At 45.5% G+C, this 15000-nt stretch overlaps 1 protein-coding gene across 1 annotated transcript in view; it reads right to left on the bottom strand.

Moving 5' to 3' along the window:
- The window catches only part of dscamb (Down syndrome cell adhesion molecule b), a 102148-nt gene that overhangs the window by 23025 nt on the left and 64123 nt on the right, over positions 1-15000 (bottom strand). The window contains exons 12-17 of the mRNA XM_056611804.1: positions 3479-3675; positions 2319-2415; positions 1730-1858; positions 1337-1504; positions 768-838; positions 1-184 (exon numbers count right to left, since the gene is read on the bottom strand). The exon at positions 1-184 is cut by the window's left edge and continues 60 nt beyond it. Of these exons, the coding sequence (XP_056467779.1) occupies positions 1-184; positions 768-838; positions 1337-1504; positions 1730-1858; positions 2319-2415; positions 3479-3675 (846 nt within the window). The remainder of the gene's footprint in view (positions 185-767; positions 839-1336; positions 1505-1729; positions 1859-2318; positions 2416-3478; positions 3676-15000) is intronic.

The raw sequence follows: 15000 nt of genomic DNA, 5'->3' as shown, positions 1-15000 counted from the left end.
CCGCCTGCACCACCACGCTGTACTGGGTGAACTTCTTGAGGTTGTCCAGCAGGATGCTCTCCATGGTGTCCCCGGTGGTGTCCATGCTGATGATGGTGAACTGGTGGTTGCCCCCGGGGCTGTACTCCCTGTAGCCCACCTGGTAGCCCCGGATCACACCGTTCTGCAGGTGTCTCGGCGGCGGCTGAGGAGCATGTTGTTTTTAATATAGGTATAGTAAGAAAGGCCTAATTGCATTACTTCTTGCTCCTTGTTTATACTCTGCACATGGTAGATGGACTGCATTTATATAGAACATTAAGTGGTGCTGGATTCTTGGCTTACCTGATTTGTTCTTGCACTCAATGTCATATTATTGGTATTGTTATTTTAATATATTAGCGTATTAGACTACACGATAGGGGGCTGTACATTGCAACATTCAAATGCAATGGCAGGCCTCCATTTTGGGAGCATGGGGATGGCAATCATCATGATGGTGGTAAGGTTGTTTTGGTCATTCGCTTAGTAATTAATCGATAATTGTTGGGAGACATTATCGGGTTTTAGACAGCCAAAGCTTTTTTCATCCGTGAACATTTTTCATTATCCTAGTGTACTGTATAACTACGTTGATTTAGGGTTGTACAGTAGAACACCTCTCTTTGTTCTTCTCCATAGGGTGCAGTATCACCAGCAAAAACTCCCCTTGATGCATTGTGGGTATTCATATACCAGCCCTATTGCTCTCACAGAATGGATGGTTATGATGTCAGTGGCTACTGTACCTTCCAGCTGACTTTGATGCTCTGCGGGGAGGTGGGCTCCAGAAGGACGTCCTGTGGGGGGCCGTCAGGGGCTGGAGACCAAGCATGACATTCAGCATTATTGATGTACCACAAGGTGACAATGTTCAAGAGGTGTCACTTCCTGTTTGACAAAGTAAAAGTCCTTTCAAAGATTTTCCCTCCTCTGTATTTACTGACATCAGCTACAATTAATGTGTCAGCATTACAGAGGCGGAGAAAAAACATGACATCACTTGTTCTTCCACCGCAAATACCACACATTAGCACCATTAGATGGTGCACTAGATGGCTGTCATTAGCACCACTAGATGGTGCTAATGTGTCACAAATATGTTGCAGTGGGCACTAACAATTATCCAAATTATAAATATCAAATAATTAAAATAAATAAATAAAAGCTAGTTGCTCTACTTGACTTCACTTGTATTTGACTCTTTGGAATATGCAGAAGTATTAAAAAGAAGAAGAAAGGCAGTCAGAAATGTCCACGTGAGAATGATAGCACTTTTACATTGTTGGTTGCCTCTGCTGTCTCACTGCAGACTGACCTGCTTCGTCTGTGGTGATGGTCAGCTCGTTGCTGGGGTTACTGTTGCCGATGATGTTCTTGGCGACCATGCGGATGTTGTAGGTGGAGGAAGGGTGCAGGTCGATGATGGTGGCCTGGTTAAGCTGGGGCGACACGTCTTTGGTTACCTGTGCTGATAGCCATGATGCTGGAAGGAAAATACATTATATCAGCAGATCTTCTTACCTCAGTAGCATAACATGCATGTCTTTGGATAAAGGAAGTAATATAGGTAAACATGTGTTGAACATGCAAATCGCATATAGAAAGGCCCCATTGCATTACTTCTTGCTGATTGTTAATACTCTGCACTGTATCACATAAATGGTTAATGGACTGCATTTACATTGAACATAAAGTGGTGCTGGCTTACCTGATTTGTTCTTGCACTCAATGTCATATCCTGTGATTGGGCTGTTACCGTCAAAGCCCATAGTCCAGCGAAGAGCGATGGTCCGATCTCTGACCTCTCGGATCTCCACCTCAGGGGGGTCCGGTGGTTCTGCATGAGGGGCAAGGGAGAGAGAGAGAGAGAGGGCAGGATTGATAGAAACAGAGAGGGAGAGAGAGAGAGAGAGAGAGAGAGAGAGAGAGAGAGAGAGAGAGAGAGAGAGAGAGAGAGAGAGAGAGAGAGAGAGAGAGAGGGCAGGATTGATAGAAACAGAGAGGGAGAGAGAGAGAGAGAGAGAGAGAGAGAGAGAGAGATCCAGCCATATTAGGATGTCATCATGTCTATTGGGTGATTTCCCAGGTGAAAGATTGGTGGAACACATAGTGTGCGGCAGAATAAACAACCACATTAATCCAATATTAAATCCATGAACACAAGAATGAATACAAGACGTCAGAAGGACTCTCTGGACGTGTGTAACCCAAATACCAAGACCAAGAGACCAGCCCACTACAGAGACAGGTACCATGGTGCTCTCCATAGTGCACCAGCGCTGTAAGACTGGCCTTACCCTGCACTGTGAGCTGGATGATGCCCCGGTCCTCCCCGAAGGAGTTGATTGCATGGCAGGAGAAGAATCCGGAGTCCTCACGGACTGTAGGCATGATCTAACAAACCATGAAACAAACATGCAGGGCATTATGGGATATGAGCCATCAAACTCAAAAATGCAATTGTTCATCATCTTCTAAATACTCTCTGATGCTGACGAAGATAGTAAATCATTCTGAAATACAAAAAATATGATTATCCTCTCGCTGACACTAGATGGTTATTTGTGTCACATTGCTGCTTCTTGGTGCGGTCACTCAACAGGCAAGACTATTTGAACCCAAATCATAAAATAGAACCGAATGTTCTCCAAGGCTGGACGAACAAGGGTGCACAATGCTTGTTTTAGATATTTTCTGTGGACTTCTGTGTCCATAACAACAGCACATTGATGGGACTGGAGAGGAGAATGTGCAGAAAGAAAGAGTGAATGACATGTAGCATTACACCAAAGGCGAGAGTTGAACTGGGTTGCTACAATGTGTGCTACTCCAACTGGTTAGCAAACTAGCACTTGCTTTAGCCGCCAAGCTTCCCGGACCGGCTGTTTGCCCAAGGAGAACCTAACACCCTTTATCAATGCTTCTGTCTGGGGCGGGGCTGCCTGCAGCCCTGTATACTGCCCTCCTATTCTAGTTTGTGTTAGCATTAAAGGGTTGATACTATGCCCACAGGTGTGAATGTGATTAGCCTTTTCCTGTGTTTTTGTGACAACACAAGTCAGAGCGACCACCTAGAAGTAGGCTGGATAGATCCAGCCTATTGTGGATAGATCCAGCCTATTCAGTGGAAAAATGATTTTTATCTATACATCATACATCTAGGTGGACACTCCCAACAGTGATGTCACTAAAACAAAGGTGGACACTCCCACCAGTGATGTCACTAAAACAAAGGTGGACACTCCCACCAGTGATGTCACTGAAACACAGGTGGACACTCCCACCTGTGATGCTACTAAAACACAGGAAAAGGCAGATTTTCAAACGGCCTGAAACGGCTAACCACACGAACATAGCTGACATAACATCATCCCTTTAACACTTGGTGTCAAATGAACACGCGATGCTCGTGACAGACTTTAAAGCGAGGCCGGAGAGAGGCGGGATGATGACCCACCACCAGGGTGGAGATGACCTCGTCGGCCACCTCCTTGACGGTGACCACGTAGCGGCTGGTCTCCGGGTTGATGATGCGCTCCTCCTTCTCCCAGCGCACCATGATGGGCTTCTCGCCGTGCGCCGTGCAGCTCATCTTCTTCTCCTCGCCCTGAGTGGCCAGCGTGGTGTTGGGGTACGACGTGATCATGGCCGGGACTGGGGAGGGGAAAACCAAACGTTAAGTGATGATGTATGTGATCGCCCCTGTCGTTTCACCAACTTCATTGAGAAGATGTTTGGTTTAATCCACAGACTTTTCAGTCAATGCATGCCTGCGTGTTTGCGTCGACATTTTGTCCAACCAAAATCCCTTAAAATATAGATCCATATCACGCACACGAGACGTAATCCATTTTAAACCAGGTATCAGTCCAGCAGGGAGGCCTGCATGTCCCGGCCCTGCAGCGACAGCAGCAGCTTCCTCTCCTCCATCTCACTATGGGACGGTGCAGCGTGGGATTCTGCTCCCCAGGGAGCCCAGGTGAAGCCCTCCTGGAATACACCAGTCTGCTGCCACTGCCACTGCCACACTTGAATGGCGGTGCCTGCAGGTGAATTCCCCCCCCCCCCCCCCCCCCCCGCCACCCCCCCCCCTCCGCGCCGCTGTCGGCTTTACTCCTGTGAGTCGTAAGAAGAGGGTTGCATTCAGAGGCGGACAAGGGGGCAGAGAAGGGGGTGGGGGAGAGACGAGGAAAACGAAGGAGAAGTAGAAGTAGTAATCGTAGTGGAAGTAAAAGAAGAAAGCGCTGACTCTAAGCTGAACTCTCATCGGTGTGTGTGTGTGTGTGTGTGTGTGTGTGTGTGTGTGTGTGTGTGTGTGTGTGTGTGTGTGTGTGTGTGTGTGTGTGTGTGTGGGTGTGGGTGTGGGTGTGTGTGTGTGTGTGTGTGTGTGGAGTCAGTCTGGCTGTGCATAGTAACCACACACCATGCTCATTAGCAACTGATCTGGTCTGGGCTGCTACTGTGTGTATGTGTGTTTTTTTTTTATAGCAGGACTGATGTATCTGTGCGCTAGTGTGAGTGTGAGTGTGTGCGTGCATGCTTTCCATTGAACTCAGTAGAGGCAGTAAACCTGAAGAAAACCTCCAAATGTCCAAACATAAAAAATATATATAAATAATAATAAATACATATTCAATTCCAGTCAAAACTACAACAATTCCAAGTTGATGCTTTCCTGAATTTGGCCATATAAAATGCTCCAAGGCTAAATATTACGTTGAGACACAGCTCTTTGATAGTGAATAACTCAATAAAAAGCTAATAAATTTGGGGCCTTGAAAGAGTGTAAGAAATTCAGTTAATAATGCACAAGACAATTAGCACTACGAGCAGGTTTCAAACCGGACAACCTTTACAAGACTATTCTGGTTCAGAGCCTTAAAAGCTCTCTTGAATGTCATTTCATTTAGTTTGATTTAAAGACAAGGTCACCATTCATCAGACAGACCGACTACTCCGTGATTTGTGGCAAACATGAATAGAAAATCTGTGATTATCTTCAACAAATTACTTCAACAATTTCACTCTCTGGTTTAAGAAACAACTACAATTTTCATGGGCAGAAAAACATCTCCAGCAACAACAAGATTACTCAGAGCTTGGTCCAGAATCCTAGCGTAAGCAGTCAAGAGTCGACTATATGCTGCAAAGTTGTCATGCTCCTAGTCATGAATAGCAGCTCCTTTTGGCAGACACTAGTGGAACAGAGATATTCTCTTCATGTAGCTGTGTGTGTGAGTGTGTGTGTGTGTGTGTGTGTGTGTGTGTGTGTGTGTGTGTGTGTGTGTGTGTGTGTGTGTGTGTGTGTGTGTGTGTGTGTGTGTGTGTGTGTGTGTGTGTGTGTGTGTGTGTGTGTGTGTGTGTGTGTGTGTGTGTGTGTGTGTGTGTGTAACAGAGTAGAGAATAGTAGTAGTCAGAGAGAGTGGTCCATGAATAACTGTGTCCATGTAAATCTGACAATGGATTCCCGGGCATGTGTGTGTATCCACGTTCATCTCTATATGTATTTGAATGTGCGTGTTGTCTATCTGTCTCAAGGAGCTAAGTGGGCGAGCGCATAGAGCAGCAAGGTGCTCATGACACATCTCAGGCACACTACATGGTCTGGGAGGGAGAGAGGGGGTGAGATAAAGAGAGACATAAAAAGAGAGAGATAGAGGGAGAGAGAGAGACAATGTTCCCCTGCAGCATTGACTCTGATCTCTCTCTCTCTCTCTCTCTCTCTCTCTCTCTCTCTCTCTCTCTCTCTCTCTCTCTCTCTCTCTCTCTCTCTCTCTCTCTCTCTCCTTCCCTCCCTTGGGCTCCCACTAGGATAGCGATGATTTAATGATGAGCAAGAGACCACTTTGATTATTCATACATGGCAGACAAGTTCACCTGCTCTACTGTGTGAGTGTGTGTGTGTGTGTGTGCGTGTTTCTCTCTCTCTCTCTCTCTCTCTCTCTCTCTCTCTCTCTCTCTCTCTCTCTCTCTCTCTCTCTTTCTCTTTGACACAAACACACAGGCATTCACATGTAGACACACACACACACACACACACACACACACACACACACACACACACACACAACCATGGATTGAAAATATAAAATCCACATATTTTTGGATCAACATAGTAACTATTCCTGTATAATCACACAGGTCATATAAGGTTTATTCTAGACTTAGCTAAAAGCCTTATCAGATTCTGGTGAAAGGTGGAGTAAGAATATCATCTCCCTGTACTCTCTGCTAATAATGCATTCATTAGCAGAGCTCCCTCAAGGTTTACAAGCAGAACAGATGGTTTACAGTGATTTGCTAGTTGTGAAACGTCAACCTTGAACGATGTTCGCATGTATTCAACCGTTTTGAAACACATTTTATACCAGTGATTACACTAACACAGGAAAAATATTAGCACTATTATTATTATAGCATTAAAGGGGAAATTTAAAAACATTCTCTCCAAGCGTCCGCGATCTGCCCTATGAGAGGAACCTCTCATGTCCTTGGTCCATTAAAGATACAATGTCACCTACTTACACACACACACCCTAACCTGGACCCAGACAACCAGCTCCTTGTTCATAAGGCTCGGGGCTGTAGGGGGGAGGGGGGGTTGCCGTCTTTCTGAAATTATGGGGGAGGGAGTGGTCTGTCCCCCCCCCCCCTCTCAAACATGCCAGACGGGGGAGTGGGGCTTCTCCTGATGCATGTAGTGAACCTCATCTGTTATTCACCCCTCCACCCCCTACGCACCCGTTTGCCCTCCCTCTTGTCAACTGTACCCTTTCACCGCCTCACAAAATAAAAGCGCGCCTAAATGCACAAAAGAAAAGAAAAAACGACAGGGTGAAAAAAACTAAAAGAGGGGGATAAAAAAGCGGTTTGCTGGTTGGTTTGGCGTGGCGAGTATGAATCCTAAGTGAGTGTCTCATTATATGGGCCTCTTCAGCCCCCGCCGGTGTGCAAATGTTATTGCTCCTTAGCAGGGCTGATTTCCTCCGCTCCAGATCAGAGACCTCTGAGTAGCACGGGAACATCATCATTAGCCGGACCAAAAGCACCGGTGAAAGGCCATGCGCCACCGGCTAGCGCTGCATCCGTGTGTGCATGTGTGCGTGTGCATATGTGTGTGTGTGCGTGTGTGTGTATTAAGCGATTCAGATTATTATTATGAATTTGAATATGAAATGCCAGGCTACAGGAGGCTAGGCTACGCTGGGCTACAGAAAGCTAGGCAAAATAAATGGCTAGGCTATGCTGTTTTACAGAAGGAACTGTAGCTAATTATCCATTTTCATTGGCCGCAATGGCTGGGTTGATGTATATTTTTTAATATCAAGCATTATTAAAGGGCCTAACCATAAAACATGGCAGGGCGGGTGGGCAGCATGGTGAAGGAGAGGGGGGTGTGAAACAGATAGCGAGCGAATGGACGAGAGAGGAACACAGAAGGACAGGGACAGACATACAGAGTGTTAAGGGAAAAGAGGAGGAGACCAGATTGTAAGAGACGTGTGTGTGTGAGAGAGAGAGAGAGAGAGAGAGAGAGAGAGAGAGAGAGAGAGAGAGAGAGAGAGAGAGAGAGAGAGAGAGAGAGAGAGAGAGAGAGAGAGAGAGAGAGAGAGAGAGATAGAGAGAGAGATTTTTTGATTTTTAAATGGACCTTTATTCCTAGTTCATTCTGTTTACAGCTTAAGTTTCGCTATTATCAAACAAAATTAAATCAAAGCAAATTCATTCAAAAACTCAAACCAGAAAAACTAAGGGAAATAGATCCAAAATTTAGAAACAAAGCGTTCTCTCTGACTGAACACAGCACATTTCGCACACCCCAAATGTTCACAAAGACTTCTGTCTTTTTTGTCAGGCTGTAAAACTCAAACTCCACCCTGAGCCGACCTGCCAGCAGCCCCTTCAGCATCATAACCACGTCCTCTGACCCTCACCCCTCACACGAGTTTTCCTTGTTTTCCAAATAGCTAATTTGGCCAGACCTGACATGAAATTTATAAGTGTGTGTACATTCTTTTTCTTTGCCGAATAGTGTGGACCATAGATAAAAAGACAAAAAAAAAAGTTCTCCTAAGCCCTGAAACCATGACTTCAATTGTCTGTATAGTCTAGCCAGTCTGGAACACTGAATAAATAGATGATATATTGTTTCTGTCTGTGAGCAGAAAAGACAGCCGTCCCCTGTACCGGATTGAGGTGCACCAGATACCTGTACGTAGTTATTGCCCCATGTACAATCCTCCACTGGAGGTCGCCAGTCCTTTTGTCGACAGGGGGTTTGTACGGGGACCGCCAACAGCCCCTCGGGGACGATCCGTTGCCAAAAAACACCCCCACCAGGGAGCGTAAGTTTGCAACCTTCACGCTGATATGATACATCGCTTTTTTCACCAGAAACTCAAAGTCTCCCAACTCTGGGGTCTTTAGAGACAGCAGGATGTCCTCCTCATCCTGCCACTGTCCCACAGCAGGAGAGACAGTCAGGGAAGGAAAGGCATACTCATATTCATCATCCCATTGATCAGATATAGTACGGTCTTCAGCGAACGCTCTGAGGACTTCTGGCAGGGAAGCACAAACCTCCTCCACCAACCTGCGCAGCAGTCTATTAGATCTGATGCTCATCCGTTCAGCCAGATGAGGGATGGAGGTCTTCATAAGATGACCCAGCTTAACACAGCCAGCCTCTCTCAGTCTGGACCTCAGGCTGACAGAACACAGAACCTGAGAAGTGCTGAAATGGTTCCCAAACAGGGGCTCCTCAAAAAGCCACATCCCTGGTGTCATCACGGCTTTCCGATGGTATGTAAAAACCTGCCACGCCTGTACCACAGACTGGTAAAAAGGTGTCAGCCCAGTAAGATCCGTGGACTGGGGCCGAAGTAGGAACAAGTGTTTATCGTACCCCAGACGTCCAGCCCTCCTCAGCAGCAAACAGGCAGTATCCATCCATGGCAGGCCAAACCTGTAAAGCAATCTTTGAAATGTCTGCAGCCTGAAGGCTGTGATGCGTGCTGCAATGTCCACCAGACCTTGTCCTCCTTCCTGCACCGGCAGGTACAGTATCGCTGATCTCAGCCAGTGTAGCCCTGACCAGAAGAAGTCCACAGCTGCCCTCTGAATTCCTTCGATCAGGCCCCTTGGTGGAGGTGAAACTCAAAAATCAGCCTGTGCCAAAGGGTCGAGGCAACCAAGTTATAGACAATCAGAACCCTCCCCCTGTAGGAAAGCTGAGGTAGCAACCATTTCCATTTAGACAGTCTGGCACACACTCACTCCATAACACCCTCCCAGTTCTTCCTCTGAAACTCATCTGTTCCCAAAAAATCACCCAAAACTTTCATGCCCTGCTTTCCCCAGCTGAGGTTTCCTGGTAACTTTGGCATTACCTTGTCTGCCCACTGACCAACCTGCAAAGCTTGACTTTTCCCCCAGTTCACTTTTGCCGAAGATGCCCTTCCATATATCTCAAGACTATCACCCAGGAGCATGAAATCTCTCTCTCATCTCTGACAATTACATTGATGTCATCAGCATAAGCCAACACCACCAACAAGGGCCGCTGAGGCAACCCTGGTTACATAAGCCCTGACAGCCTGGATCTTAACCTATTCAGAAGAGGCTCAAATGCCAAAGAGTATAGCTGTCCAGAGATAGGACATCCCTGTCTAATGCCTTTCTGAACCTGTACTGGAAAGCTTAGCCCACCACCCACTTTCACCAAACAAAAAGCTTCCTTATATTACAAACCCAGCAGTGCCACAAAACCTTCTCCAAAACCAAAATCTCTTAAAGTGGAAATAAGAAAAACATGGTCAACCCTATCAAACGCTTTCTCTTGATCTAATGAAATAATACCAACATCAATGCTGTATTTACAAACATCAAGTAGGTCTCTCATAAGAAAGATATTGTCCATAATAGATCTGTCTGATACACAATATGACTGGTCTCTGTGGATTATTAGTTCCAGAATTTTTTTAAGCCTGTTGGTAAGCACTTTTGAAAAAAGTTTGTAGTCCGTGCATAACAAGGCCACTGGTCTCCAGTTCTTAAGTACAGCCAAGAACCGCCCGCCGACAGGATTCCTGCAGCACCTCCCACAGGTCAGCTCCCAAACACTTCCAGAAGTGCAGATAAAAATCTGCGGGCAGTCTGTCCAGCCCAGGAGGTCTACCAGGAGCATACTGGGTAAAAGTAGCTGTTCAATAACCTGTTGCTAAAACTTTGTGACATGTAAACCCTATCCAGCCTGGCTGCACCCATCTGACACCTTAACCCATGTGTACTGCCTAACCTGGGGATGTTTGACCCTCCATACATCTACTACACCTGACTCTGAAATTACCTATGATAAAATGGTGGATGACTGTAAATGGGGTTCCTCTCCTGTTCTATCCAGTGTAAAATCTGTAGTGCAATTCCAATCTCCACCCATCACTACACAATGGCTCTGATCACAATGCTTTAAAAAATCTTTTATTTTCTTAAAGATATCCGATCTGTCTGATCCCTGATTCGGAGCATAGACGTTAATGAAACAAAAACATACGTCCTGTATTTCTACTCTGACCACCAAAGCCCTGCCTGTCACTATCTCTGTGGTGGAGATTACATTAACATCAAGCCCTGGAGAAAAAAGAATGGCTACACCAGCAGAGAAGTTAGTACCATGAGACAGAACATACTGGCCCTTCCACCACAAACCCCAGTCTATCTCATTATCTTTGTCGCTGTGCGTTTCCTGCAGGAAAACTATGTCTAATCTTTTCTGTTGGACCATTTCTGAAATAACTGCCCTCTTCTGTCGATCCCGCCCACCATTAATATTTAAAGAGCCGACCCTTACCTTATACATAGAGGACTGAGAGACAGAGATGATATACACAGGTAGAGGAAACAAGAGGAAGATCACCCAGTGCAACACATTCATCATGACTTTACATAATTATTCTTAACCTTTTTAAACCTTTCCCTCTAGTCTTGATCGTCTTCCTTAGACTTGTCATGTGTTTTTTTAACCGGAAACGTTTCTTCTCATCGAACATATCAGCACCACTACTTTCTGCAAGGCTACCACACTTTTAATGAATTTTTCTGCATCTGGAAAAAACTCAGATACTTTGACAGATTTCACAAAAGTTTCATCCAGGAAACCATTTATTTCCTCCAGCGTGTACAGATCTCCACTATATGACTGTGAGTCTGCAACAGAGACACAGGTCAGAGTCAGTGTCATACTCCATCTCTTCCTCCTTATCCCTAGCAGCAACACCCCCCATAGCACACGGCTCTCCCCATCCCACCTTCGAACCAGCAGCCTGACTTTGGTCAGATTCTGCTGCCGGCTCTTTCCCGCTGCTTTGTCCGCCAACGTCCTCTACTCCTGCTGCCGGTTCCTCCTCTGCTACTTGCCCTTCTTCTCTGCCTAACTCAACTCTCTGTTCCTCGGCCTGACTGTCTACCTTTCCGCTGTGTTCCTCTCCTGCCTCGGTCTCAGCCGGCGGGGCACCGCCCCCTCCCACAACAGACCGAAAAGCTTCTCTCGTATCCTTCTCCATTGTCTTTCCTCTGACTACAACTGAAACTGGTGTGCGACCTTGACGTCATCGTTTTCAGCCACTCCCTCTGTTCGCTGATTGGACCGCCAAAAATCTGGCTTCCAAGAAACCCAAGCATATGAAGCAGACCCAGACCTAGTACTGAAGTAAAATGAAAATGGAGCGGAAGTAGGTAGGTTGGCGGTGCCAGGCTAATGCTGACGGCTTTACCCGCCTACATTTTTTTCCTTTGGCGGCCCTCAGTGACGCCGCTCAGTTTTTCCTTTGGCGGCCCAAAGAGACGCCACTCACTATTAGCTCAGCCACAAAACGCTCCTCTTTCAAAAACACAACCACTCCTGTATTCATTCTGGAGGCATGTGACAGGTTGGCGTGTCCCACACAGTCTCCCACAGCCAGGAGAACAGCCTCTACCGGGACAGACGGATCGGGCTGAACCCGCACTCCATGTCGGATAGACATCTCCGAGGACGCCATCCCCGCCGTGAAACACGGCCCCCCGTCCACCAAAAACCCCCCGCTAGATATTCACCTAACTACACCAACAACAACCATATAATCACTACAAAACAATCATACAATACACAGTAGGAAAAATAAAAAAAAGTTTGAGTAAATCGCAAACTCTCAGTCGAACTCACCACGCTCTCCACCACCAAACTCCCAGCATGCAACCAGAGAGAGAGAGAGAGAGAGAGAGAGAGAGAGAGAGAGAGAGGGAGAGCAATAGTATACATGGCGAAATCCAGGAGGAAATCTTAAGTACTGGGCTAAACCATGTCTTCATGAAGCCATCGTGGTTTCAACAAGCACTCGTGCCCTCTAAATGCTCCTTCTCTCTCTGACGAACAATTACCAGTTCTGTGGAGCACTTGCTGGTTTCACTTCAACAGTTCTGACCTTTCACAAGACTGAATTATCTCTAGCTTCTGTGAGTGATCTAGTAATGGAGATCTTATGGCATGGGAAAACAGAAGAATATAGGCATTTATGACTTTTTAGAAAAACAAAAAATCTGTTTAAAGTGTTACTAATCTTTTCTGTGTTTCAGCTTTAACGAGGCTACTTAACTAACTGCAATGTGTTTTGAAATAAACCCTTTAATGACATATCTCTGTCAAATGTATGTGACATTCACGTATAGATGGTCATACAGAGGGAATTTAATACATAATAAGGTAATTGAGTTTCATCACAGTGTATAAATGATGACTCTCTATTTGACTAGAGATTTTGTACGGATAAAAAAGCTAAAATCTCAGTTAAAGCTAATCATTGCGTGTTTGGAAGTCGTTACAAGGGATTTAAATCCTTAATGGAGACAAAGCTGCCAGAAAATTAAATACTTTTCGGAGTAAAAAACAAACAAATAGAAAATTAATAAAGGTTTTCCCTCTGTTTTAGAAGCGAAAAGGAACAGCTGTATGTGTGCAGGAGAGGCATTGTACGAGAGTGTGTGTGTGTGTGTGTGTGCAAGAGAGTGCAAATAAGGCAAAAGAGGCCATGCAAGGCATCGCTGTTCCCCTGAGTTCTCCGCCCAGATTCTAATTGAAGTATTGACGGATTGAAATGAAGCAGAAATGCAATCAAGAGCTTCACCTAGCCCTCTCACGAAACCTGAAATGCACAAGAATTTACCCAAAAACACTAGCCAGCACAACACTCTAAAGAACGCACACACCATCACTAACACACGCGTACACACAGACAGACGCATGGACGCCGGACACAAAGGCTTAGAAAGCAGGCGGGTCGAGGTGGAGGTGTTGGCTGTGAAGTGCAACAGCCAATAATGGGCTCACCCTGTTCTCTTTCTCAAACCCACTCAGGCGGGCTAGAACAGTTTTGCGAGAAAAGCATCTTGAGTGCTTGGCTGCCAGAGGTCAGAGCTTAAAAGGCGTGAAATTTGATATTCCGCTGAGTGACAAGTGAGTGACTGAGCCAGCACCTTATGACTTAGTGTCACAACTGGCACACACAGGAAGCAGGGGCGGTCCCAGCGATGGAACACGCCTCCCTGGGCCATAGGAAACCCACAGCTGTCCCCTGTTAATAGTAATTATTGCTGTGATGCGGGCGTGTGTCATAGAGGGAATCGATGAATGAACTCTACCCCCCTCCACTCCCGTCCCATTTGGCACCGCACGTCACATGATGTAAAGCTTTCACACGTGTCTCATTGCGTCACATTGACTTCCAGTTCTCTTGACACATTCCCGGCACAATGCACACATTGTATACTTCACACTGTGGACATCTGCACATGGCATGGTCCGTCGCTTGCCAATTCCTGTACAAAATGTACAACTCTTTCATTAGGTCCTCATGGTAAATGTTTCTATTTGATATTATTCTTCCTGACCTACAGTAAATGAGGTTTAACTTTATTTCTCTCTGTGTTATGTTAATGTTTCTTTAACATGTTTATTGCTGTTATGCACCAACCACCAAGATAGATTCCTTGTACATGGTTATCTTACTTGGCATTAAAGCCAATTCGGATTTGATTACTCTTAGGGGACTCAATTGAAACGTGAAACTGATTATCCAGACTTAATATGAACATGAAACTATTTACTACCAAAGAATGATCTCTTCATTATCTTTGGATTCAGTGTAATTATGGTCAAATTGGTCCGGCCATTTGTTGAGGAAATGGAAGAAGATTCATGATGAGAAATTGTATTGCTACATAAGTTATCTAGAATAATGAAATTAAGGAGATTGCTTTAGAAATCAGCAAAACATCATTATGAAGATCTCATACACACCGACATCGAACACCCACTCAAAGAAAATAATGAATAATGTATCGTGGTTGTTCTATCGCGTTAGCCGCAGAGATAGCAGCAGCAACCGTGAAGGAGTTGAAAGAAAACGTTGCCTACTGGTTATCCTTGCATAAGTAACACTAAAGTAAGAGCCCTGAGGGGAGACAGAATAGCAGTGTGTCAATTCCAGATGATGGGTTTAGATTGTGAATGAAAAGATACCAAATTAAAGTCTGATAAAAGACGAAAAAGTTATATATGAAAATAAAAAAAGAACATAATATTGCTTGAACAGCATAACAGATTAATTAGGTTATACACACATAATAACATGCACTTACACGCACATATAGATATGGGCATGCATCATGTATCCCAGGGTTGTGTAAGCTTTGAGAAGAGCGGTGTGATTGTAACCATGGCGATATAAGCATGGTACACTTCAACCTCCATTTCATCGTCTCTCAACATACAAACATACACACACAGATACATGCATGCACCCAAGCTCACACACAAACTTACGCACAAACAAACGCAACGCACACACGCACACACACACACACACCCACACACCAAGGGAAAGTAGGCCAAAACAGCAGGCTTCCCCAGGGCTCATAAGCCCCTGCAGTATCCAAACATAGTGG

This window comes from Gadus chalcogrammus, chromosome 16, assembly GCF_026213295.1.
Source record: "Gadus chalcogrammus isolate NIFS_2021 chromosome 16, NIFS_Gcha_1.0, whole genome shotgun sequence".
NCBI classification, from domain to species: domain Eukaryota; kingdom Metazoa; phylum Chordata; class Actinopteri; order Gadiformes; family Gadidae; genus Gadus; species Gadus chalcogrammus.
Note: the sequence above shows the minus strand (reverse complement) of the source record. Positions and strands in the feature narration are given on the sequence as shown.